The 23,267-nt window shown below is 40.5% G+C and overlaps 1 protein-coding gene across 1 annotated transcript; it reads left to right on the plus strand.

Annotated features, from left to right (window-relative positions):
• Positions 1–878: 878 nt before the first annotated feature.
• EIF2S2 (eukaryotic translation initiation factor 2, subunit 2 beta, 38kDa) lies at positions 879–20,017 on the plus strand. The gene is made up of 9 exons (XM_012665803.1): positions 879–1,115; positions 6,713–6,890; positions 8,412–8,515; positions 12,697–12,832; positions 13,882–13,982; positions 14,568–14,716; positions 16,694–16,750; positions 18,908–18,993; positions 19,537–20,017. The coding sequence occupies exons 1-9, from the start codon at positions 1,101–1,103 to the stop codon at positions 19,710–19,712; spliced, it is 1,002 nt and encodes a 333-aa protein (XP_012521257.1). The 5' UTR covers positions 879–1,100; the 3' UTR covers positions 19,713–20,017.
• Positions 20,018–23,267: the final 3,250 nt, after the last annotated feature.

Here is a 23,267-nt window from a genome sequence, read left to right on the forward strand (position 1 = left end):
CAGCTTTAGCCTCACTTGGTTCTTCCTTTTTATGTAAGAATTATTAAAATACCCTATCATAGAATTACTTCCACCTCCTGATAGCATCCAATCTAGAACCTTCCCCCAAATTACATAACAGAAGCCCAAACCCTATAAACTCTTTCCAACATTCTCTTTCTGAAATGTCCCGGGGCCCCCAGGATGTACCAGCCCCCGCAAGGAGCCCATAAGCCCAACTTTGTCCAACCATAGGAGTGTTCTCACGGTCTTTGGTTGGAGGACATTGGCAATAATGAGAGCTCCCTAAAGAGTAGCTGCTATTAGGCCTCAAGGGAAATTGCATGATGCACCGAGAGCATTCAATCAGACTTCATAAACCGGTATTTTGAGGCTTCTCTACAACAGACTGTCTCTTGCCCGGCCGTTTCTCCTCAGGGTACACCTTCTCTCCTCCTCAGTCTACCCCTGAGGGGAGACTGGGAGGACACTTTTGATTTCCCACTTCCTAAGTAGAAAGCCAGCATGTTAAATTTCACGAGAAGTAAAACCCCTTAGTGAGGTTCGCGCCTTCAGCTCCAACTTAAAATTTCCTCAAACAGAACACCCCAGCGGCATGCGGGAAAACTAAAGCTCTGACAAGTTCACATTACGGAATGTCTTACCCACTACCCTAACCCAGGAGGAATAGCCTCGAATTCACTTTACAAGCAACGCAAGACTCTCCGAAAGGCTGAGGCAACGGCCATGATCCGCAGCCGAACCTTCCGGCTGCCTCTCGTTTAGACGTCGAGCACAGGTCGCTGGGCAGCTACACGGCAAGTGCCCGCCTCTTCTAGACAGACTACAAGTCCCGGCATGCCTGGCGCCGCGGCGTCGCCTGGAAACTCGCGCCACACGAAGCGCGCTAGTTTGGCTCTTCTACGCGCCTGCGCCCTGGCGGGCTGTGCGCAGGCGCATTTCCAGCTCTTCGAGGAGAGGGCGGGGTGTCGTTCCCTTTCGCTGATGCAAGAGCCTAGTGCGGTGGTGGGAGAGGTATCGGCAGGATCCGCGCTGCCGCCGGGGCCTGGGGCTGACCCGTCCGACTTCCCGTCTGTGCCGGGCCCACTCGAGCCGCAGCCATGTCCGGGGACGAGGTGAGAGTCTGAGCCCGGCCCTAGGGCTAAGGACTGAGGCGAGAAGATGAACCCACCCCAGTGTGGGAGACCGGGCCTGCGGCCTACCAGCCGGCCGCCGCCATGTGGGGCAGCCGGGCCTAGGCAACCCGGAGCGGTAGAGCCGGCGAGCACTCCGGAGCCGCTGGCTTGGCCGCACCCCACTCACCTCACGGTGGCGGCTCTGAGGCGGACCTCGTACAGTGGCTGGCGTTTCCGGAATGGAGAGCACATGTTGGGTCTCCCTCCCTGAAGGGGCTTGAGTGCCCAGTTAATGCCCGGAACGAGATTGGGGCTGGCGACCGCTGCATTCCTTTCCGCTGGGCACTGCAACCCCAGCCCGCCTCCGTGGGTGCACGGGGTGCCGCGAGGGGCCTCCCTCGGCTCCGGTAGAGCACACCTTCCTTAAAAACTTTGTAGGCTGGCTTGTCCAGGCCGGTGTCCTTGCCCATGTTTTCCTCTCGAGCATTTTTTTTTTTTTTTTAAAGGACGAAAGGGTGAGAGAGAACAAGAGAAAAAGATCCTTCAGCCTCAAAAAGTGACTAACCTTCCTGGAAAGTTTCCGGGCAAGAGTTTCTGACCTTCCTTTAACAGAGTGCTCATAGCGATGTGAGCGGGAAGCCCGGGCTGCGAAGCTGGCTGGATCTTTTACTAACTACCGTGGTGATTGGATCTGAGCGAATTTCCTCAAATTATTTTTTCCCAGATTTGTTCTAGTTGATGTAAAATCAAACGACTTAAAATGAAGTTGATGTTAAGTGCTCTCAGGTATTGCTTAATATTGGGGGGTGGGGGGAGAGTTACAGCTTATTGGTGGGTTTTTCCCACCCCCAGAAAAGCTTATGAGGAACTTACAATTCACTTGTCCCATAGGGCCTTGGAAAGGAATAAGAGTAAGAATTCGAGGGTCTCTAGAGAGTTGTCTAAGTTATGAGAATGGCAGTGTTTCACGCTTTAAAAAAAAAACTAAAAAAACAGGGTCTGGCTCTGTCTCCTGTGCTTGAGTGCAGTGCTGCGGTCATAGCTCACTGTGATCCTGGGCTCAAGGGATCCCCTTGCCTCAGTCTCCCAAGTAGCTAGGAGTATAGACATGCACCACCATGCCCGGCTGATTTTTTAAAATTTTTTGTAGAGACGGGTCTTGCTGTGTTGCCCAGGCTGGTCTTGAACTCCTGGCCTCAAGTAATCTTCCTGCCTTGGCCTCCCAGTTTCACACTTGTTTTGTTTCTTCTTATTTTCCAAACTTTTCATAAGCTTTAGCAAATACAGTACTTAATGTAGGGCAAGATACTGTGAGGTGTTATTCTGTGTATGGTTTCTATGGTAAAGTGTTCACAGTGTAAGGTAAAAACTAGTCGCTGCAAGAGGTAGAAATAGGGCTATCAACATAGCGATTTGGGGGCTGGAGGGATCATTTTTAGAGGTGGGATCGGGCTTTGAAAGAAGTGGAATATGAATACACTACTGAAGGATGAACAGGATTTTGTTAAGCAGAGATGGCAGAACCAGCATTCCAGAAGAGGACTTTGGAAGCTAATGAAATATTAAGTAGCTTGACACTTAGGTATACCAGTGCAACTTCATTTTATATACAGGAAAGTAGGGCTCACCCAGGGAGGTTTAACTTGGCCAAGGTCATACAGCAAGTTACTGGACCTAGAATCCTGGCCTTTGGCTTCCACTATGTCAGGTGGAAGTTAGGGTTAGAGGGAGGGGTGCAGGTTCTGATTCCTCTCGTGCTCTCGACTGGTAGATAAGTGTTATTAGGCCGATCCCTTGCCTTCTGGCAACTTTACAGACTTGGAGGATCAAATGAGAATCTGTACTTGGAAATGATTTGTAAACTCCCAGGGACTTCCCAGAGGGAGGTTCATACTGCCCAGTCTCAGGATAGAGGATCAGAGACCCTACTATTAAAAAGTAATTTTTCCGTTTTTTTCACATTTCTTTTTCCTTTACACAGCTTGTTGATATATAATTGACAAAATAAACTGTACATATTTCTTTTTAAACCTGGTAATTAAGCCAAAAAATAACCCTTTTTAACTTAGTGGAACCATAATCTTTAAAAAGCAATATTCTAGAAAACGGGTGCTATCTGGTAAGGAAAAAGTCCTCTAATCTGTAGGCATTCAATATTTTTCAGACCATTTTAAAATTTTTTATTATTTTTAATTTTTTTTTTTTTGTCCTGAAAATTCCGAGCTTCAACAGACCTTTTTTTAAAAAGTTCTGTCAATATTTAAGACTTGCTTACTACCAGAACCCATTCACAAGGTGTCAGGACATTGGGTTTTCACACAATATGGTAAGATGTTTTTGAAAAAGCTTTAAAAATTTCTGATTAAGAATGGAATGTGTTTTGTGTGAAGTTTATGAAACACAGAAGAATACAAAGAAAAATATCTCCCAGAATCCAAGTTGGGCATGATGGCATTTGCCTGTAGTCCCAGCTACTCAAGAGGATGAGGTGGGAGGATCACTTGAGCCCAGGAGTTTGAGGCCAACCTGGGCAACATAGTGAGACCCCGTCTCTTAAATAAAAGTCCCAGAATCTTATCACCCAGAGATGACAACACTGTTAACATTTGTTCTGCTCATCTTTGAAAGGAACTTTAGATCAATGCCTTGCTTCTCTGTGGGCTCTTTGTGGACTCACACCTGCCTTCTGGGTGTAGACCATAAAGTTGATTTTATGGCTAAGGTATGATGAATGGGAGGAGGTTTCCAATTTGAGAAAGCACATCAGGGTAATTGTCGCTGATATCCCTTTTCCTTGCCTTCTCCAACCCAGCATGAGAAATTGAAAATAGAAACTTCATGCTTTTGAAGGCTTTGTTGTGAACTTAAAAAAAAAACTCAAGTCATTCTGTAGTTTTCCATAAGTGTACTGTCAGCAACTATTTGCTTCTCAAATCCAAACTAGTCTCGTAAAAAAAAAAATTGGGATGTCAACTGATAATTTAGAAGTCAGATAAGAAAACATTAAAAAGTCACGATTTAAAGACTGACATGGCCTTGTTCTTTGGGGAGGTCTCCTTTGGGTGCTGCTTTGAGATCCCTGGTTTCCTTATTTGTAAACCACTTTGCACGGTGGTATAAATAAAATGAGACATGAGTATAGGTTAAGTATCCAGAGACAGTAATTGAGAGAGATATTAATTATTTCAGTGTTACAATTCCTGCGTGTTTATTATCCTTTACAAGGCTGCAACCAAACTGTTTACCTGTAGACCTAAATAAGAATGTTTTTCAAAGGATAAGAAGGTTGTTGTGAGACTGTCCTCTGAATTCAGGATCCCTCCCATCTCTGGTGTGTTTCGCTAAATAATAGTAGAAAGGCAATTAATATTCCACAGAACCTGATGCTTGAAAAAATGCAAAAAATGGATTGTAAGCCCTGCCAGAACCAAATTTATAAGTCTCTGGAGTGCTGTCTGTTCTATTCCCAAGTCTCCCTATTTCAAGAATGAAGATAACTATAGGCTGGTCCGAAGGTAGTGAGTTATCTCACTTGATTGTTCACAGTCAGTTACAGATTGAACTCCTTGTTCTACTACTTAACCCCCCTCCTCACTACTGCACTTGACTAGTCTTAAAAAAAAAAAAAAGATGAACTATAGCTAGCTCCTTGTAACAGATTGTTGTACTGGATGTAAGGTGATCCAAGGCCCAGTAGTAGGTCAGCAGTGGGAGACTCCTTTCTCTTTGCTCCTCTATCTTGGAAGGAACATTTTAAGCTTGTCATGTATGTTCTTCAGATTGACTGCATTTCAGAATTATTTATACAGTTGGCTCCTTGTTAAGGGGGAAGAGAATAACTTTGAAATGAGGCTATATAAAAATTTCCAAGATGTTTTATAGGTACAGTGCTTCTCTATATTGGGTGAAGACAAAAACTACCCTCCCTTATTACAGACTGTAGCTTGGTTTCAGTTTAGCTTAGTTTCCTTAATATACTTGGGACATAAAAGAAATTTAAGTGAATTAGAATCAATTTTGGGAATTTTTTGAGTTTCATGATATGTTTGGGAAATTAGATCACTTAAGTTGAAATTTCAGTGATAGAAATCAAGAGATATCATTCTTTGTGAACTATAAAGCATTATATAAATTAAAATTGCCAATATTTACTGAGTACTTATGTGCCAGGCAGTATGCCAAGGGTTTTATATTTATTTACTCATTTAATCCTCCCAATAACCTTGTGTGGTTTTGTTTTAGTTCTACAACTTACTCCTTACCTCTCTCTCTCTCTCTTTTTTTTAAATATCTTCCCCTATACTTACCTCTGTTTTATAGATGAGGCATGGCGTAACAAAGGGATGAAACAGGATTTGAATCCAGATCCAGTCAGTTGGGCTCCAGACTTGTGCTTTTCTTTCTTTCTTTCTTTTTTTTTTTTTTTTTAGTTAAAGAGGTAGGATCTTGCTCTGTTACTCAGGGTGGAGTACAGCTATGGAGAGCATAGCTCACTGTGACCATGAACTCCTGGGCTCAAGTGATCCTCCTGCCTCAGCTTCCTAAATAGCTGGGGTTACAGGGTACCGGCGTGTGCCACAACATCCAGCTAATTTTTTATTTTTTTGTAGAAATGGGGTTTCAGTATGTTGCCCAGGCTGGTCTCAAACTCCTTGTGCTCCTTCCACCTTGGCCCCCCAAAGCGCTGGGATTATAGACATGAGCCACCACACCCAGCCATAAGACCTGTGTTTTAAAATATTTCATTATACTGTCCACAGCAGGAGCATGGTAGAATGTGGACAAGGATTGGTATGGAGTTCAGGAAAAAAATACTTGGGGTTTGAATCCAGTTCTGTTTGACTTCAAAGAACTTGATTTTTCTACACTGTCTGGTGTCTGCCCTGTATGTTGTCTAAAGTAACTACTTTTTTTTTCAACTGATCAGTGCGAGGAGGTAGTCTACAAGTTATAAATTAATTTCTCACTTACTCTGTAGTGGACATTTAGATAAAAATAACCTAAGAGAACTTTTAATATTCCACAAACAAAAAGCAGAGTAAAAGGTTGTATGGAAGTCTCTCTCAGATCTTTGCTGTATGAAGGGTTGCTGATGTAGTTCCTTAAAAGTTTGTCTGAAATTCAGGATAAAATTTTTAAAAAATTTTTTATCAGATCAAGTCTCAAGTATCCTGGCGTATCAACCCCAGGTTACTAACCTTGAATATAACATTCATAACCTGCTTAGGCATTGGTTTTCTCATCTGTAAAGTGAGGGGCATAGCATAGGTTATTGCTAAGGTCCCTTCCCTAAATTCCATAATTCATTCATAATGTCCAAATTTGTTCATGAAACTAAAAGTGAAGTTGCTGTATCTTGTGATACTTTACAAATTTAAAGATGTATACATGTGTCAGGACCCGTCCCCTCCTATGTTTAATAGTATAAAGAGGTTTGGATGGACACTTTATTTTATTTTTTGGTAAAATCCTTTTTGGTATTTTGCATCACATAGTCTTTTAAGAGTATGCTTTTTGATGATAAAGCATAGGGAATGTGAGCATCATTAAAAACAATCACTGGGTCTCTTTTTTCTTTTTAATTGTCTTTTAAACAGATGATTTTTGATCCTACTATGAGCAAGAAGAAAAAGAAGAAGAAGAAGCCCTTTATGTTAGATGAGGAAGGGGATGCCCAGACAGAAGAAACCCAGCCCTCAGAAACAAAAGAAGTGGAGCCAGAGCCAACTGAGGACAAAGATGTAGAAGCCGATGAAGAGGACAGCAGAAAAAAAGGTGAGTGGTTGATGTGAGAGAGTCACTGTTGTCCTAGGAGCCCTAGCTCCATCAGTGTTTTGTATTTTGTATATGCAGTGACTTCTCAGCCTTATAAGGCTGTTGCAGTGAATTAAAGGCCATCAGTAATCTGTGTGCACTGGACTTTTCCAGATTTCTGATAGGCTTGTTGCAGGGAAGTTTCCACTGAATTCACAAGTTGCAAAGATGATGAAACCTTCTTGTTCCAGAGCTGGTTTTCCAGTCTAACCTGTCAGATCTCTTCTCCAACTTTAATGGTAATCGTGTTTGAGTGTAGGCAGAAAGAAATAGAACCAAGATAGGCAGTTTGGTAATTTAACAAGTCTGAGAATGTATATGAGAGGTTAAAATTATAGCCTAAAATGTTTGGGGTTAGACCCCAGCTTTAGTTATTCACTCCTATGCTGTAACATAGACATAATTTGACTATTAGAAACAAACAATTCTGTAAATATTATTTGCATCTGTTGACTATAAGACTATGTCAGATAGGGAAAACTGACATTCATTGAACATCTACCCTGTGCCAAGTGTCTTGTACATGTTTAAAACAAACATGGAAAGTAAATTATTCCTGTGGTAATAAGACAAAATGAATTCATAAATAGCTCTTTGAAAAACTTTGTAGCAGAGGGGTCCTAAAATATTCCTGGTTTATAACACAGCAGAACAAATGGAAAGCTTACTGAAGAGAACCTGTTATTACTCATTAATGATCAATAAAATTTCATTGATATTTGTATTTACTGTGCAGCCTAGTTTTAAGGAATGTGAAATAATTTATAAGGCCTTTTGATGATTGATTGATTTTACAAAATGGTGAGCTGGGCACTAGAGTTTAGGTGAACAAGGCATAGCCCCTTAGGGAGATAGATAAGCAAGCTGGTAATAAATACCTCAGCTGGAGTAAGTGGACGGTACTATCTAAGCACCCTGGGGACACCTAACCCAGTAGAGGGGAAAGGATAGGCTTAGAAAAGGTTTCTTGGTAGAAGTAACTTCTAACCAAGATCCTATGAGATGGAGGTAAGAGCTGTGTGGGAGGACCCATGGGAAGGCTTGGAGGTGAGAGACCACAAATACACTGTACTAGGAACTGAAAGTAGTTCAGTAGGGCCGCAGCCAGGGATTGAGGTATGGGAAGTGAAGGGGTCAAGGCAAGTAGCAGAAGTGGGGAGATAAGGCTGGAGAGTCTTAGAAATTGTGTGAGGAATCTGACTTTGTCTTAGAAACAGTGAGGAATGATATGGTCAGGTTACTATTAATAAATAAATATCTTAACACAGTCCCCTAACCAGATTTTTCCTACTAAGCTTTGAGTTGACCTGCCATTGTTTTTTAGAATCACAATTTTTGTGGTTGTGGAGGGAGTAATGCGCTACTAATTAATACCCAATCTTTCTTTTCTGGTGATTTGATTAATTTATAACTGAAATGTGTTGGCTAATTCAAAATTTGATGCTTTGCCTTCTAGTTAATATTGTACCTCAATCTTTTTAGATACTTCTGATGATCTAGATGACTTGAACTTCTTTAATCAAAAGAAAAAGAAGAAAAAAACAAAAAAGATATTTGATATTGATGAAGCTGAAGAAGGTGTAAAGGTAGTATTGCTTTCTTGTTAAAGGTAAAATTTGACTTCTTGAAAGGTTGCTAATAGCTGATGTTTCTCCCCCTTTGTCTAATCTCTTACTAGCTTTGCTTTTGTTATTAGTGCTTAATTGCCACCGTTAAAGTCATTTTTGGGGAGTGTATCTGCTAGGTACCTTAAAGGGATTATAGTTCAAGGAATATAAATTTAGGTCTTACATATTATATTGTATTGTGTGCCATAAGATGATTACAAGATTCCCCTTGTCCTTAACCATACTGAGATTGTTTGGCTGAGAAGAGAAATCTCTGTAAGGAATCCTGTGGAGGAAATAGTCCTGTGGTTTCTTCTCTTAAACTTTTGGTAGCACGTTGAATATGCACAAGTTTTTGTGTGTATGTCTGAGCGGCAAATAAGAGCCCAGCAGTGGTGTCTTTGTAACTCACTACAACCTCAAACTCCTGGACTCAAGCAATCCTCCTGCCTCAGCCTCCCAAGTAACTGAGACTGCAGGTGCGCTCCACAACTCCTGGCTAATTTTTCTATTTTTAGTAGAGACAGGGTCTCACTTTTGCTCAGGCTGGTCTCGAACTCCTAAGCTTAAGCAATCCTCCCTCCTCAGCCTACCAGGGTGCTAGGATTACAGGTGTGAGCCACTGCGCCCACCCTCAAAATTCTTTTGAATAAAGAGTAGGTAGATAGGTGAGCAGGTAGATGAATAGGATGGTAGATGGATAAGGGGAAGGAAAGTCTGTTCTTCCCCCACTTAGAGCTATAACTTTTAAGACCCTGTCCAGGAGTCACTTTAGCAGAGCCCACACATCTATTTATAAAGCCCAGGATAACAGCAACTTTATATATATGCGCACACACACACACACACACACACACACACACACACAGTGAGTGCAACAATGAGAACACACATACCAAATATCCCATTTTGTGCCCTCCACCAAAATTTTTCTTTAATAAGTAGTTTATTTGCTCAAACTCAAGTAAATAAGGTGTATCCCACATGTAGCAGGACATATATACAGGAATTCATTGAATTTTAGAAACAATGTCATTAATTTTGATGACTTGATTAATTCTGTAAATATGTATTGGTGATTACAGTAAGTCCAGCATTGTGTGCAATTGCTAGGGTACTGAAATGAATAAGATATTTTTCTTGTTTTCAAAGATATTTTACCTCAAGGATAATTTTTTTTTTTAATTTTTCTTTGGCATTGTTGTTGCTGCCACTATTCCTACCCTCCCCAGACACAACCCAGCACCGCTCTAGTTCAGGGATAATTTAGAATTCTTTACCTGGATTCATCTTGTTCTCTCTCTGTTTGGGGATTCTCTTCTTTTCCTGCTACTATAGGGAAATTGCGAAAGAGAAATACTCTTATACCGAACAAATGGGATTTAACTATCTTGGGTAACGAGGTGACACACAGAGATGTACCACAGAAAGTCTTGGTTAATAAGGCTTTATTGGTTGATTCCTCCGGTGGCTTTTGTCCTGAAGAGTCACTGATAAGCTCTACTCTTAAGTTAAATGCTTGGGTACTTTTTTCTCTGCTATTGAAGTGATGACATAAGTGGGTGTTACAAGTATCCTGGTCATCAGGCAAGGCGTGGATGTTAAGCTTGAAGCTGAAGTATTTTTGAGGTCTTGGGTTACTCTTCCACCTGAATTTTTAGACCATTATAGGGCTTTTAAAAAGCCTTGAAAAACACTTTTTGCTATTCTCTGCCCTTTGCTCTCTTGGCCTCAGTTTGGAAGTAGATCTTATGGAATAAAACAAATAATAGTATAGGACTAGCAGTTGGCTAGTGTGTGCTAATTTATATTCAGCATTTCTAAGTTTTTGTTTATTGATGTAGAGAATAGGTCAATATCTGGTTTGCTGTTTGTATGATATCTAGTTAATACCATGGGCTAATTGGTCTTTGATGGCCAAATGTGGCACCAAGACTGTTAGAGTGGAAAGGCTAGCAGGTGCTCACGGCACAGGTGGAGAAAGATTTCTCACACAGAAATTAAGATATAAAAGTTAAAAAGTTGATTTTATCTTCTCAGAAGGATAGAATGAGAGAGTGAAAGAGAGAAGGGAAAGAGGGGTGGGGAGAGAGCAGGGCGATGATGTGGCATCCCAAAGAAAGAAAAGGGAGATGCCAGCAGCAAAGCCAAGTGGCTCACTGATTTCAAGGGGGATGAAGAGGAGAAAAATCTTGATGGCTGTCAGTTGGTCACAAAAGCGGCAGCAGGTAGATTAAAAAAAACCGCAAGGATGTCGAAGTCCAAGACTTATTACTGGGGATGTGACTCTGTCTTTGAGATATGGTTGAGGCTGTAGCTCATTCTCCTGCCATTTACTCAGGAACTCTGTAAAAGCAGATTCTCAACAAACCATTTTGAAAGAGATTTTCATCTTTTTTCCTTCCATTCAGCTCTTTTCACAAGGTGTGCAAAACAGAATGGCAGGGTGTCTGTTAGAGAACTCATAGGATTGATCTTTAACTGTTACTGGGGAAGTTTTAAGATTAGGTATTTTCCTGTTATTTTTTCAAGGCTGCCCCTTCCAGAGACTACACAGCTGGATTTGGGATTCCAAATCTGAGCTTCACTTACTCCCAGCTATTCCAACTTTTCTGCTGTTAAGATTTCTGAAATTATTGTAGCCGTTGTCACTGTCCATTTTGTAGGCACACAAAAAATAGCTATTAATTGATAAGTAATGCTGACAGCACACTTTAGGTTAGGGAGCTGGATCACTTGGTCAGAGGAGGGAGAAATTAAAAGGCTGGAAACTAAGACTGGCCCTTTTTGCTCTTCTGGAGTGTATATGGCTCATTTTTAGGCTTTTATATACCCTGTTTACATCCTGTAGCAACTAATCTTGGAGTCAAGCTTTACCTTGTCTCCATTCATCACTTGACCCTAATTCTGCATAGGTTCTGCCTTTCTGTCTTTCATAATATCATCTCTTAGAGTGATGCTCAAAACCCTCTCCACAGTCTGGTGCCAGACTGTGGTATAATAAAAAATAAATATTTGGTCTTTGTCCCTAGTTCCTGGCACACAACTCCTAAAACCCTTGGAGTCTTCAAAGTGGAAAATGTCTCTTGCATGCTAATGAGATGATTGGTGGCTAGGGATCCCTAGATAGCTTTAGGATGGGGGCTGGTAACCAGAAAGAGAAAACCCTGATTAGAGGATTGAAACTTTCAATGCCCACTGCCACCTCCAGAGTGGGAAGGAGGTCTAGAGATTCAGTTGAGTTATCTGAGGCTAATTTAATCAGTCGTGCCTGTGTAATGAGATCCCTAAACATGGGTTTGGAGAGCTTCCAGGTTAGTGAACACTTCAAGCTGCTAGGAGGGTTGCATGCCTGCAGACGACGTGGCAGCTCCACACCTCTCCACCCCGTCTGTCCCCCACCTTCATACTTTGTCCTGTGCATGGCTTCCATTTGGCTGTTTCTGAGTTGTATCCTTTATAATAAACTGGCAATAGTAAGGAAAGTGCTTCCCTAAGTTCTGTGAGTAATTTTAGCAAATTATCAACTCTTGGAGTAGGAGTGTGGGAACTTGCCACATTTTTAGCCAAATTGGACTAAAACGTGGGGAACCTATACTTGGCAACTGGCTGTTGAAGTAAGGTCAGTCTGGTGGGACTGAGCCCTGACTACAGGTAGTATGTGTCAGACTTGAATTGGAGGACACTTGGTTGGTATTGGAGAATTAGTGTGGAAAAACACTACATATTTGGTGTCAGCAGGAAAAACCTCTTCTAATAACTACATCAGAATCACTAGAAACTTCTTTAAAATACTCCTGAACCCTGTTCCTACTGAAGATTGTCAATCAAAAAATTCATACTTTTAAAATTTCCCAGATAATTCTGATAGTAGCCTGGTTTGGAAACATGGATAATAATTATAATAAAATTCCAAAGCTAAAGAGTGAAAACAAGGGATAAAAGGAGGGAAGATCCCATGGATGTGTCTTCAAGAATTCAAAGTTTAAATGGTAGTTTCTCTGAGCCAGTTTGACCCATCTGTGAGAGGCATTTCTTATCTGTGACTTCAGTTTTAAATATTTGATATTTTCCTCTCTCCAAAATGATGTCAGCCTGTATCATTTTTTAAAAAGAATAGTCCCAGTATCAAAATGTTGAGACTCGTCTCAATTTCTCAGGATCTAAAGATTGAAAGTGATGTTCAAGAACCAGCTGAACCAGAGGATGACCTTGACATTATGCTTGGCAATAAAAAGAAGAAAAAGAAGAATGGCAAGTTCCCAAATGAGGACAAAATACTAGAGAAAGATGAAGGTAATACTGGGGACTCAGCAGCCTGTTTCTGGGTTACACAAGCCTTCGGCCTTAGTCTTGATAGGGGGGTGAGAGGGGACTTCTTTTAAAAATTTTTTCCTGCCCCTTATTTTTCCCATTGCCTGATAACGGAAGCTGAAAGGAAATAATATCTAACTTGATAATGGCAGTTAGAGATTTCATGGGGGAAGAATTTGGCAATTGTGGCCGGGCGCGGTGGCTCACGCCTGTATCCTAGCACTCTGGGAGGCCGAGGCGGGCGGATTGTTTGAGCTCAGGAGTTCAAGACCAGCCTGGGCAAGAGCGAGACCCCGTCTCTACCAAAAATAGAAAGAAATTAATTGGACAGCTAAAAAATATATAGAAAAAATTAGCCAGGCATGGTGGCGCATGCCTGTAGTCTCAGCTACTTGGGAGGCTGAGGCAGTAGGATTGCTTGAGCCCAGGAGTTTGAGGTTGCTGTGAGCTAGGCTGACGCCACGGCACTCACTCTAGCCAGGGCAACAAAGTGAGACTCTGTCTCAAAAAAAAAGAATTTGGCAATTGTGATTACATTAAAAACATGCTGACTGAGGCTTGGGAAAACTTCTGTAGGTGATTTTTAAATAATGTTTAAAATGTGTTTTGTTTGGAGTTTTATTAGTTTCTAAATGCTATAGAGTCTTTAGAGAACTCTAGTAGAGTCAGCAGATGGGTTTTTATGGATGTGGATGTTTCTTAAGTGTTTCAAAACAGTTGGACTCTTCTTCCTCTAATTATTCTAATGCATTATTTTATCTTTTGTTAAGTCAAGAAATACTTTAGTGTGTTAGTACAAACTCCTAGTTGAAGAGGTCTCTGTTAAGGATTTTTTCTGAAAAAATCACAACATCTCTGTCTCAAAGCGTTGATTGTAAGCCTTGGTCCCTTTATGCTTGAGGCTGCTGTGAATGCAGTTGTGGAAAGGAAGACAAATGTCTTCGAAGCTTTCATTTTTCTAGATCTGCCCCCACCCCCTTTGTATTGTAGCAGGGCCTATCCCTCATTCTTACAGTCTTTGTTATCTGTAGCTCTAGAAGATGAAGACAGCAAAAAAGACGATGGTATCTCATTCAGTAACCAGACGGGCCCTGCTTGGGCAGGCTCAGAACGAGACTATACATATGAGGAGGTAAGACAAACTCCGTTGTGAAAAGGGGCTGAGCTGTTTATTAGAGCTCAAAGGCAAGATAAATGTTCCTTGAATTGGAAGGGCCATTGAGGTATAGATTGATGGTGAAACAGATGCAGAGAGGTCACTTAGCCAGTTCATAACATTTCCTGATGCCCACCTGTGGGGGAGCCTGCCCAGAGTATAGCAGTCGTTGTAGTACTCACTGCCCCTACCTGAATTCATGCAGCCCTCAGGAGTCAGGGGGACAGTGATGACAAAGTAGCTAATTTGGGGCCAGGGTAGTCTGGAGTTTGCTTGTTTGGGCTTTCCTGAATCTTTTCTATGTATCATATATTTTCCCATAGAAACAACAGAATTAAGAGAGACTTGTTCATTTAACTTTGAACAAGAATTGCTGAGCATCCATAATGGACTAAATCCTGGTCGGGGATTGCGTCCCTGCCCTCAAGGAGCTCCTAGACATGTAGTAATGCGTGTGTATATTTAGTAAAAAGTAAAGAATTCTCTGTTAAAGCAAGTGACTCAAATGGGAACTTTATATTCCTGCTATTACTAAGAATGTTCATGAATACCACTTTATAGTTACTGAATCGAGTGTTCAACATCATGAGGGAAAAGAATCCAGATATGGTTGCTGGAGAAAAAAGGAAATTCGTCATGAAACCTCCACAGGTCGTCCGAGTAGGAACCAAGAAAACTTCTTTTGTTAACTTCACAGATATCTGTAAACTGTAAGTTGGATAATGGAGAACCTTGATCCCAAATACCAGATTCTCAGTGAAGTTTTAAGGATGTTAAATGTCCTTATTGTGGACTTTGGTGTAGACAGAAAGAATGCACAGGTGTAGGAGTTAGGTTGAGGGAGGTCACAGTCAAGTTCATCAGTTCTTTCAAATCATAGGTCTCCAGGTTATTTTATCAGGGCATCCAAAGGTGAGAGGAGTCAACTCATGCAGACCCAGGAGGGTGGATCCTAACCAGATGGAGTGAAGAGTGGGGAGGCTGAGCCCAGGGTGTGGGAAGCCTCATCAGTCAGTCTGGGGTGGGCCTGCCAAGCAAGCAGTGAGCTCCTTGAAAGTGGCTGAATTTGGTGTGCCTCTTCCTTGGACAGGACACAATGAGATTTCAGTTTTTTCAACATCACATTCCATGCCAGTGTCAACCCCAGGTTACTGTCTGGGCCTGGCTTTTCTCAGAGCTTCTTGTCTACACATTTTCTGGCCACTAACCTTATCTACTATTTGTTCTTCAATTTGATGTAATATATGCTTGTTGCAGAAAAAATAGTAAACAAAAGGGACAATCACTCAAAATCCTACCTCCCAGGGATAATCACTTGTTTTTGTTACTTATATGTATTACTTAAAATATTTTAGACTTTTTTGCTAATGACAATAGTAGTATATGCTGATTTTAGAAAAATTAGAAAATAAAGACATGCTAAAGAAAATGAAAAATCATCTGAAAAGTCCACCATTAAGGAGTAGGTAACCATATTATTTTTATGTTTAGCCAGTTTTATGTACATATTTTAAAATAAACTGGTATACTGGTTCTTAACCTATTTTCTCAATATATTATGAAAGTTTTACTCACGTCATTAAATAGTCTTTGTGTTTTAAATAGCTACACAACATATTTTAACAGTTCCTTAAGTTAGATGTGGTTGATTCTAGGTTTTTATTATGAGAGGCAAAACTTCAGGGAACGTCTTTATACATGTATGTTTACAGTAGCTCAGAATAGAGCTTTAAGGGCAAAAATTTCTAAAATGAAATTACTGAAATTAAAAGGAATGGATATTTTTATGGTAAACATTGGCAGAGTGCTTTCCAGCAAGCATGTATCAGTTTATACTCCTACCAGCAATGCAGGAGCTTACTTGTTTTATTGTCTTTTCACCAACTCTCACCAACTGCATTTTGGGGGGAAAAAACTTAAAAAATTGTAATAGTATTAATAGTATCTACTTGTTGGAACAAGTTCAAATGGTGTCAGTGTACAGATTTTAAAAGTGAAAATATTCAATGTCATTGCTCTGTATTTGCATTTTTTATATTATGTGTATATGTACTTTTTTGAGGGGTATATAAAGCTGTTTTACTCCAAAAGCAGGATAATACACTATTGAATGGATGTACCATAGTTTAACCACTCCCCTGGTTGGTGAATATTTAAGTTGTTTCCATCTTTCTGCTGTTGTGCTACCATGGAATACTTCTCTTTATATATAGAGTTATATTTTTTTTAAATAAAAAGTTTTAAGTAGAACATATATATGGATTAACATAACAGATATCCAAGTATCTATCACCTAGGTTTGGTGACCTTTTGACACATTTACTTGAGGTCTTTTTACTTCTTTAAGAGGGTTTTACAGTTACAATTAAGGCTGCCTTTGTATCTCTTTCTGATTCATTTCTCCTTCCCAGAGGAAGATGTTACTGTCTAAGTTGGTGTTTACCTTTTCTATCCATGTTTCTAGACATTTATGTGTATATTCATAAAATGTAATACTGTCTTATAGGCACTGAAATGTAAATAAGTGGTATCATATATATCTTTATTTCAGAGTTTAAATAAACTGCAATGAAATTCATCTAATAGCTTAATAACCACAGATCAAAACAGTGAACAGGACGGTGTTTTAGAAATTTGGTCAAGATTTCCATGCAAGATAAAGTTTATATATGCGGTTTTCTTTTTAGATTACATCGTCAGCCCAAACATCTCCTTGCATTTTTATTGGCTGAATTGGGTACAAGGTAAGAAACTATATTCACATTTACATACAGTACTACTGGACATTTCATAAGAACCTCTCTTAACTTGAAAAGGTTATGTAACATGCTTAGAAAAAACATTCACCTGATTATTAGAGGACTTTTTAGGAGGAGTGAAGTCACTTCATTTCTGTGGGAGAGCGTGGCTGCTTAAAAATGGGGTACAGAGTGGACAGCTCCTCTGAACAGGCCTGCTGGTCTGCCAAAATGAATACCACAGTTCTGCCATGTTCAGAGTTTTCTGTGAGTAATTGAATTCTTGGGCCTTTTTATGGAGCAAATATTATATTTTAGAGGAAGCCGTTTTCTTAAGTCAGAATTTTTTTTCTAAATTGATAACAAGCTATTGAAGAAATACAGCTAGTAAGTTGATGAGTGGCATGGGGAAAACCATTGAAACAGGGATCCAGTTTGAAATAGCTACTTCCGTGTCTTCGGGGCTCACCTGTTGAAGGCACTGAGCCAGTCCATCTCCATTCAGGAGGCCAGGATCTCATGAGTTTGACTTCTCTAAGGGCAGGAAGCCAAATGTCCCTTTAAAAATAAGTAATGTAGACTTAGGTCATAATAATGATGACTAATGCATATTAAGCACCTATTGTATGCCAGGCACTGTGCCAGGTGTGTTTTTGGATGCCATCTCAATTAATTTTTACAACAGTTCTGTGAAGTATAAAGGAATATATCCCTGTCTCAAGATATGGAAACAGATTCAATAAAGTGAGGTTGTCACGTAGCTAGTGTCAGTCAAGATACAAGTCAGGTCTGCCTATCTCTGGAGCTTGAGCTCTTAAAAGGTTTAATAACTATGTCTCGCAGGCAGTACAGAATAATTAAGGTGTTCTGTTCTCTTCCTACTCTCTTAAAACTTAGTTTGTTGGAATTTGCTACACTTGGTGTGGGGTTAAGGAGTAGTTGACTTGACCATGGTGGATATGTAGGCTCTGTTGTAGAAGAATTGTATTTAAATATAAATTTGTTCTTCAGGTATAAACTCCAGGAAAAAAATAACATAAATATGTTACAATCATTGTTTATTTTTAACTTGCATAAACTAACGAAGGAGCAAAAGCAAAAAGCAAAAGCTTTCTACCTCAGAATAATCTACAGTTTTTGTAGAGGTGGGGTAAATTATAACAAGCTGTGACCAGTAAACTTATGGTCAGTGGGTTAAACATTATAGGGTTGATGAGAAAATTCAATTTCTTTTGACAGTGAATGAAAAAAATTTCTACATCAAGCATTGGAATCACCATAGCCTGGAGATTAAGGGTTACAGTCCATGGAGGAGGATATTAAACCTTATAGTTAAAGGAGAATCACAGGAAAGGTTCTTGCAAAAGTCAGTTTTATGATGACATACGGAACAAATACAAATTTAACTCTGCCTGACTGAATTTTATTGTTTTACTTTGTGATTTGTAATTTTTAACAAACGATAACATCTAATCCAGAGCTTTGTTTTGTCAAAAGTGCTTGTCAACAGCTTTTTCTCAAAAAGTGTATCATTAAGTACCATTGACAGTCTGTGGCCTGTGATTTCAACTGTACTTTTCTTTTTTTGGTAACAGCTTTATTGAGATACAACTCGTATGTTTAAAGTATACAATTCAATGGTTCTTAATATGTTCACATATTAAAATTAATATGCATAACTACCACCACAATCAATTTTAGTATATTTTCATCAACTATACTTTCACCCATGATTGAATCAAAAATGTTTGGTGCTTAGAATTTTAAAAAATATGTATGACTCCTTTCATATTTTTATATTTACAGCTCCCTCCCTGGCTTTGCCCAATTCAGTAAGAGTTTGTTTTCCTTTGTCGGATGAATGGACTGTCACACAATTAAGGAATCAGTTTGTTTTAGACTTCAAATCAATTTTAAATCTGATTGTTGTCACTGGAGATTTAATTGGTTGAAATTGGATTTAATGTTAGTATAGGTTAGGTCATCAGGCATCAATTACTTAATTAAAAATAAATTTTGAGAAACCAGGTTGTATAGTATATTCCTAGAATTTATCCTACACCATTGAATATATTTTGAATTCATTAAGTATAAAGGTGCTGGAATTTGGTTCCTTTAGTAAAAAAACAATAATAATGGAGATATTTTTATTTTCTCTCATAGTGGTTCTATAGATGGTAATAACCAGCTTGTAATCAAGGGAAGATTCCAACAGAAACAAATAGAAAATGTCTTGAGAAGATATATCAGTAAGTATATAATTTAATTTCATTACATCACTGGAATGTTCTCATCCAGCTGCAGTGTTTGGGGAGAACCTTTTGTTTGTAATGAGCCTGGCCTTCTAGAAAAATCAGGGAGAAAATGATAGTGAAGGGGCAATGGAGCAGAGAGAAGGAGTCTGGGAAGGGGGTTTGGATTTTTTAAGAAGGCCCAGCTGATTGAGGCTGCTGGTTGATTCTAGACCAAGTCAGAGAACCCTGCCTGTGATTCAGCCTGGCCCCAGCCCCGTTTTTTTACCCTCCTAATCATGAAACTGTTGTATCTGTTTATAACCTCTGAGTGGCTCTCCTGTAGGCAGAACCAAGAATAGGCAGCTGGGAAGCATCACAGCAGGCTGCTTGTGTTTTCTTACCCCTAGATTAGCTAAGCTTCCCTGATCTGGATGGGTGTTCAGGTAAAATGTTATCTCAGCCTGGGCTTGTGGAGTTCAATGTAGATGTGTTTCAGAGGGCAGAAACTTCTACCTTGCTGCGGCCATCAGGTGATGCTGTATGTTGCTTTATTTGCAGAGGAATACGTCACTTGTCATACATGCCGATCACCAGACACAATCCTGCAGAAGGACACCCGACTCTATTTCTTACAGTGCGAAACTTGTCATTCTCGATGCTCTGTGGCCAGTATCAAAACTGGCTTCCAGGCTGTCACGGGCAAGCGAGCACAGCTCCGTGCCAAAGCTAACTAATTTGCTAATCACCACCGATTTTGCAAAGTGTGTTGTGGAGATTTGGCTGGACGGTTTGCCATCAGAGTGGATATACCATTGTATTAAAAACAAGATAAAAAAGCTGCCAAGTTCTTTGGCGAGTGGTTGGTTGGTCTGAACTCCTTGCAAGATGCCGATTCTCAAGCTGTTGACATACTCATTGCCTACTTTAACACCTGTCAGAGAAACGTGATATGGGGTAAGGAGGTGCTTTTTTAAAATCGTTCATAGACTTCTGTAAAATGCAAGATAAATTAAAGTTATTATAACAGTGATTCTTTCAATTTGGTTTGTCCTTCAGTTTTCTTTTCTAGAGAAATTGTGCTTGGTGATTTCAGCAAAAAAAAAAAAAGTTTGTGCCTGGGCTCAGGTGAGGTCTCTGTATGCTTGTCCTGAGAAACTGGACACTTGCAGGCACTTAGCTGGGCAGCCATTTCGCTTCTCAGCTTCTCTTGGAATACATACAGTAGACACAGCTTCCCAGGAGAGTGTGGTGGGAACGTGAGATCCTGGAAGATCTGTTTTCACTGTCCAGGAAATGACTACATAGATCTGAATTGTTTTCCTTAGGTGAGGATTATTGCTACTACCTCACTGCCAAGTTCTCCTCCAGCTGTAACCACATGAGGGAATACAAGGTGCTAGGGACCGTCCCTCTTTACAATTTTCTTCCTTATCCGTCACTAAGAGGTCTTAGAAACATAGCCTCTAAGTGTGTCTTGTAACCGACATGCTAAGAAGAATCCTAGCTGGGCATCTCTGTTTGTGAGGAAGTGATGTGTGTGCACCACAGGGAATTCTGAGAGTCCAAGTGGTGATGCTAGAGAAAGCTTTTCTTTTCCTTGCCAACTTGTGTTCCTGGTTTGAAAAAGACCCACCACAAAATGCTTTTATATTTTCTGAAATAAAGGAGCTTTTGAATGTGACCATGAGAAACCAAGAGATGCTGCTTGTGTGGTGGTGTGCCTCCTGAGGATTTGGCCAGAAGGGTACTTCGTCACTGGCGCACGGGGCAGAAGGCCATCTCCCTGTTTGTGCTGTGATCTGCCCTGCTTGCACTTGCTGAGGGCATACATGCTAGCTACTCCTCGCTTTCTTGTTGCCAGACTGTTCGTATTAAAGTGGCCCAGGAGCAGTCACTAAGAATATCTTGACCATGTTGTTTTTAATCACTGTGACCCTTAAAGTACAGGCCAAGTGTTGTGAGTACCTTGGCTGTGAAGCGGTGGAGGGTGCTTTCCTTCCACCCAGTAGGTTCTCTTGAGGGGACCACACACTGGCTGAGCTGCCATCAACTGCCATGATGAAGCCAACTGCTGTTTATGACCCCATTTTCCTTTTTTTTTTGTATCTGTGCCCACACAATTCCCAATGGTGGATATTACTGTGTGAATAAAGCAAGGATCAGTGCCTCTTGTATAATTAGCGCTCTATTGTTTTTGTGTGTATGTATGTGTGTTTTGTTTATTTCTTTACTTAGTGGGACTCCTTAGGGGAAGGCATGATACTTTACAGTTTGACAGGTTGGCAAATAGTTACTATATTGATGATTTTAACCCCAAGTTTTAACATCATTCTCAAAGCAGACTCTCAGAACTGATCCTGCCTCTTTAAGATACTCCAGTTGAGACACTATTTGATTAAAATTGGATTGACTTTATACAGAGCCCATTGAAAATGATGGTTTGCCCTATATTATCCATAACAGTAGCATCAGCCCATTTTATCTCTACTGTCTCTTCCAACCATAGCTCGGCTGGAAGGAACCTGGGTGTGGTGTGACAAAGCAAAGGCAGTCAGGGGATTCTGATCAAGATCAAGAGCTACATGGGGGGGAGGGAAGGGCAACATACGTAACCTAAACATCTGTACCCCCATAATATGCCTTCTGGTTGTGAGAAGGGAACCAGATCATCATTTCCAAAGGGTCTTAGGAAACAAGTTGAGGACTGTTCCTAAATATGCAAAGACAATGGTAAAGAAAAGTTTGAGAATAAGTAAAAAGGTTTCATAACTACCTGAGGAAAGACTTTAGTATGGTGATGTGTATTTTGTATTTTCTTTTTCTTTTCTTTTAGAGACAGGGTCTTGCTCTGTTGCCCAGACTGGAGTGCCGTGGCATGATCCTAGCTCACTGCAGCCTTGAACTCCTGGGCTCAAGTGATCCTCCCACTTCAGCCTCTCAAGTAGCTGCAAATACAGGCACCTGGCTAATTTTTAAAAAATATTCTGTAGAGATGGGGTCTCACTATGTTGCCCAGGCTGGTCTCAAACTCCTGGCCTCAAGCGATCCTCCCACCTCAGCCCCCCAAAGTGCTGGGATTACAGGCATGAACCACCACACCCTGCCCCACTGATGTGTATTTTCATCATCACATGAAAACATACATTTATGGTTCTACGCTTTAGAAAACCTTCTTGATTCCATACCCCTTCACCCCTACCTACATAAAAGCTTAAAAAGCTTTTCCTGAGGTATCTACTTGGCTCACTCCCACACATCTTCAGGTCCCTCCCCACTGGATATGTAAGATACTGTTTCCTTCTAGCCCACTATAATATTAAGTGTTGAGAGCAGAGATTGTTTTGTTCACTCAAGTATCCCCAGTACTGAGAGCAAGCAGTACCTAGAATGTTGTAGGTATTGCATAAAAGTTTGAATGAGTTTTTTAAAAAGGTGTATAGAATACATAGAATTTTGTAGCCCTTCTCCTGTTGTCTGCCATACATCCTGTAGGATAAGTTCTTCAGAAAAAAGGTGGGGCTAGACAGCTTGGAAGAAGTGCTACTGTGGTGTGTGAGGATCTGGCTCTGTACCTGGGCTCTCTCATCCTGATCCTTTGCCCTGACAATGCTGAGGCTTTACAGTGGAACAGAACATTAGATTTTGTAACATGTTCTTAGAAGTTGGGCTTTGTAGAATGCAGTGTTTTTAATTGAGAAGATGAAATTATAATTAAAAATGTTAAATTCCCATAACCTACCTACCATGCAACCTTTTGGTATCAAGACATTTTTCCAAGTTAATACAGTCTTCATAATTTTAAAAGACTGCATAGGAGTCCATCCATGTTATGCCGTAGTTACCCTAGCAGGTGCTTGATAATTTTTTTTAGAGGCAGGATCTCCTTATGATACACAGGCTAGAATGCAGTAGCTATTCACAGGTGTGATCCTGGTGCACTGCAGCCTCAAACTCCTGGTGTTAAGCAATCCTCCCACCTCAGCCTCCCAAGTAGCTGGGACCACAGGTGCACACTACTGCCCCCACTTGATTGCTAATTCTTGATAATGCTATGAGTGTGGGCTTTGAACAGTCCGGAGTGCCCGGCAGTCCTCCTCTACCATTGATTATAATCCTGTATTCTCATCTATAGAATGGGAAAATGCCTACCTCAAAGAGGTAACGGTAAGACAATATATGTAAAGTGCTTAACCCAGGCCTGCATGGCACATAGAACTATTTTTCTTTTGTTGGGCTGAAATTCCGGGGTCAGAGGACAGGAAATTTTTTATGGCTGGTAGTACTTGTAA

The sequence above is a fragment of the Propithecus coquereli genome, unplaced genomic scaffold (genome assembly GCF_000956105.1).
Source record: "Propithecus coquereli isolate 6110/MARCELLA unplaced genomic scaffold, Pcoq_1.0 Scaffold122, whole genome shotgun sequence".
NCBI lineage: Eukaryota > Metazoa > Chordata > Mammalia > Primates > Indriidae > Propithecus > Propithecus coquereli.

What these genes read in the sequence shown, in the direction of transcription:
- EIF2S2 (XM_012665803.1), top strand. An exon ending in GAGACTATACATATGAGGAG is followed by an intron (nt 13,983 to 14,567) that starts GTAAGACAAACT and finishes ACCACTTTATAG; the next exon opens with TTACTGAATCGAGTGTTCAA. An exon ending in TGTCTTGAGAAGATATATCA is followed by an intron (nt 18,994 to 19,536) that starts GTAAGTATATAA and finishes CTTTATTTGCAG; the next exon opens with AGGAATACGTCACTTGTCAT.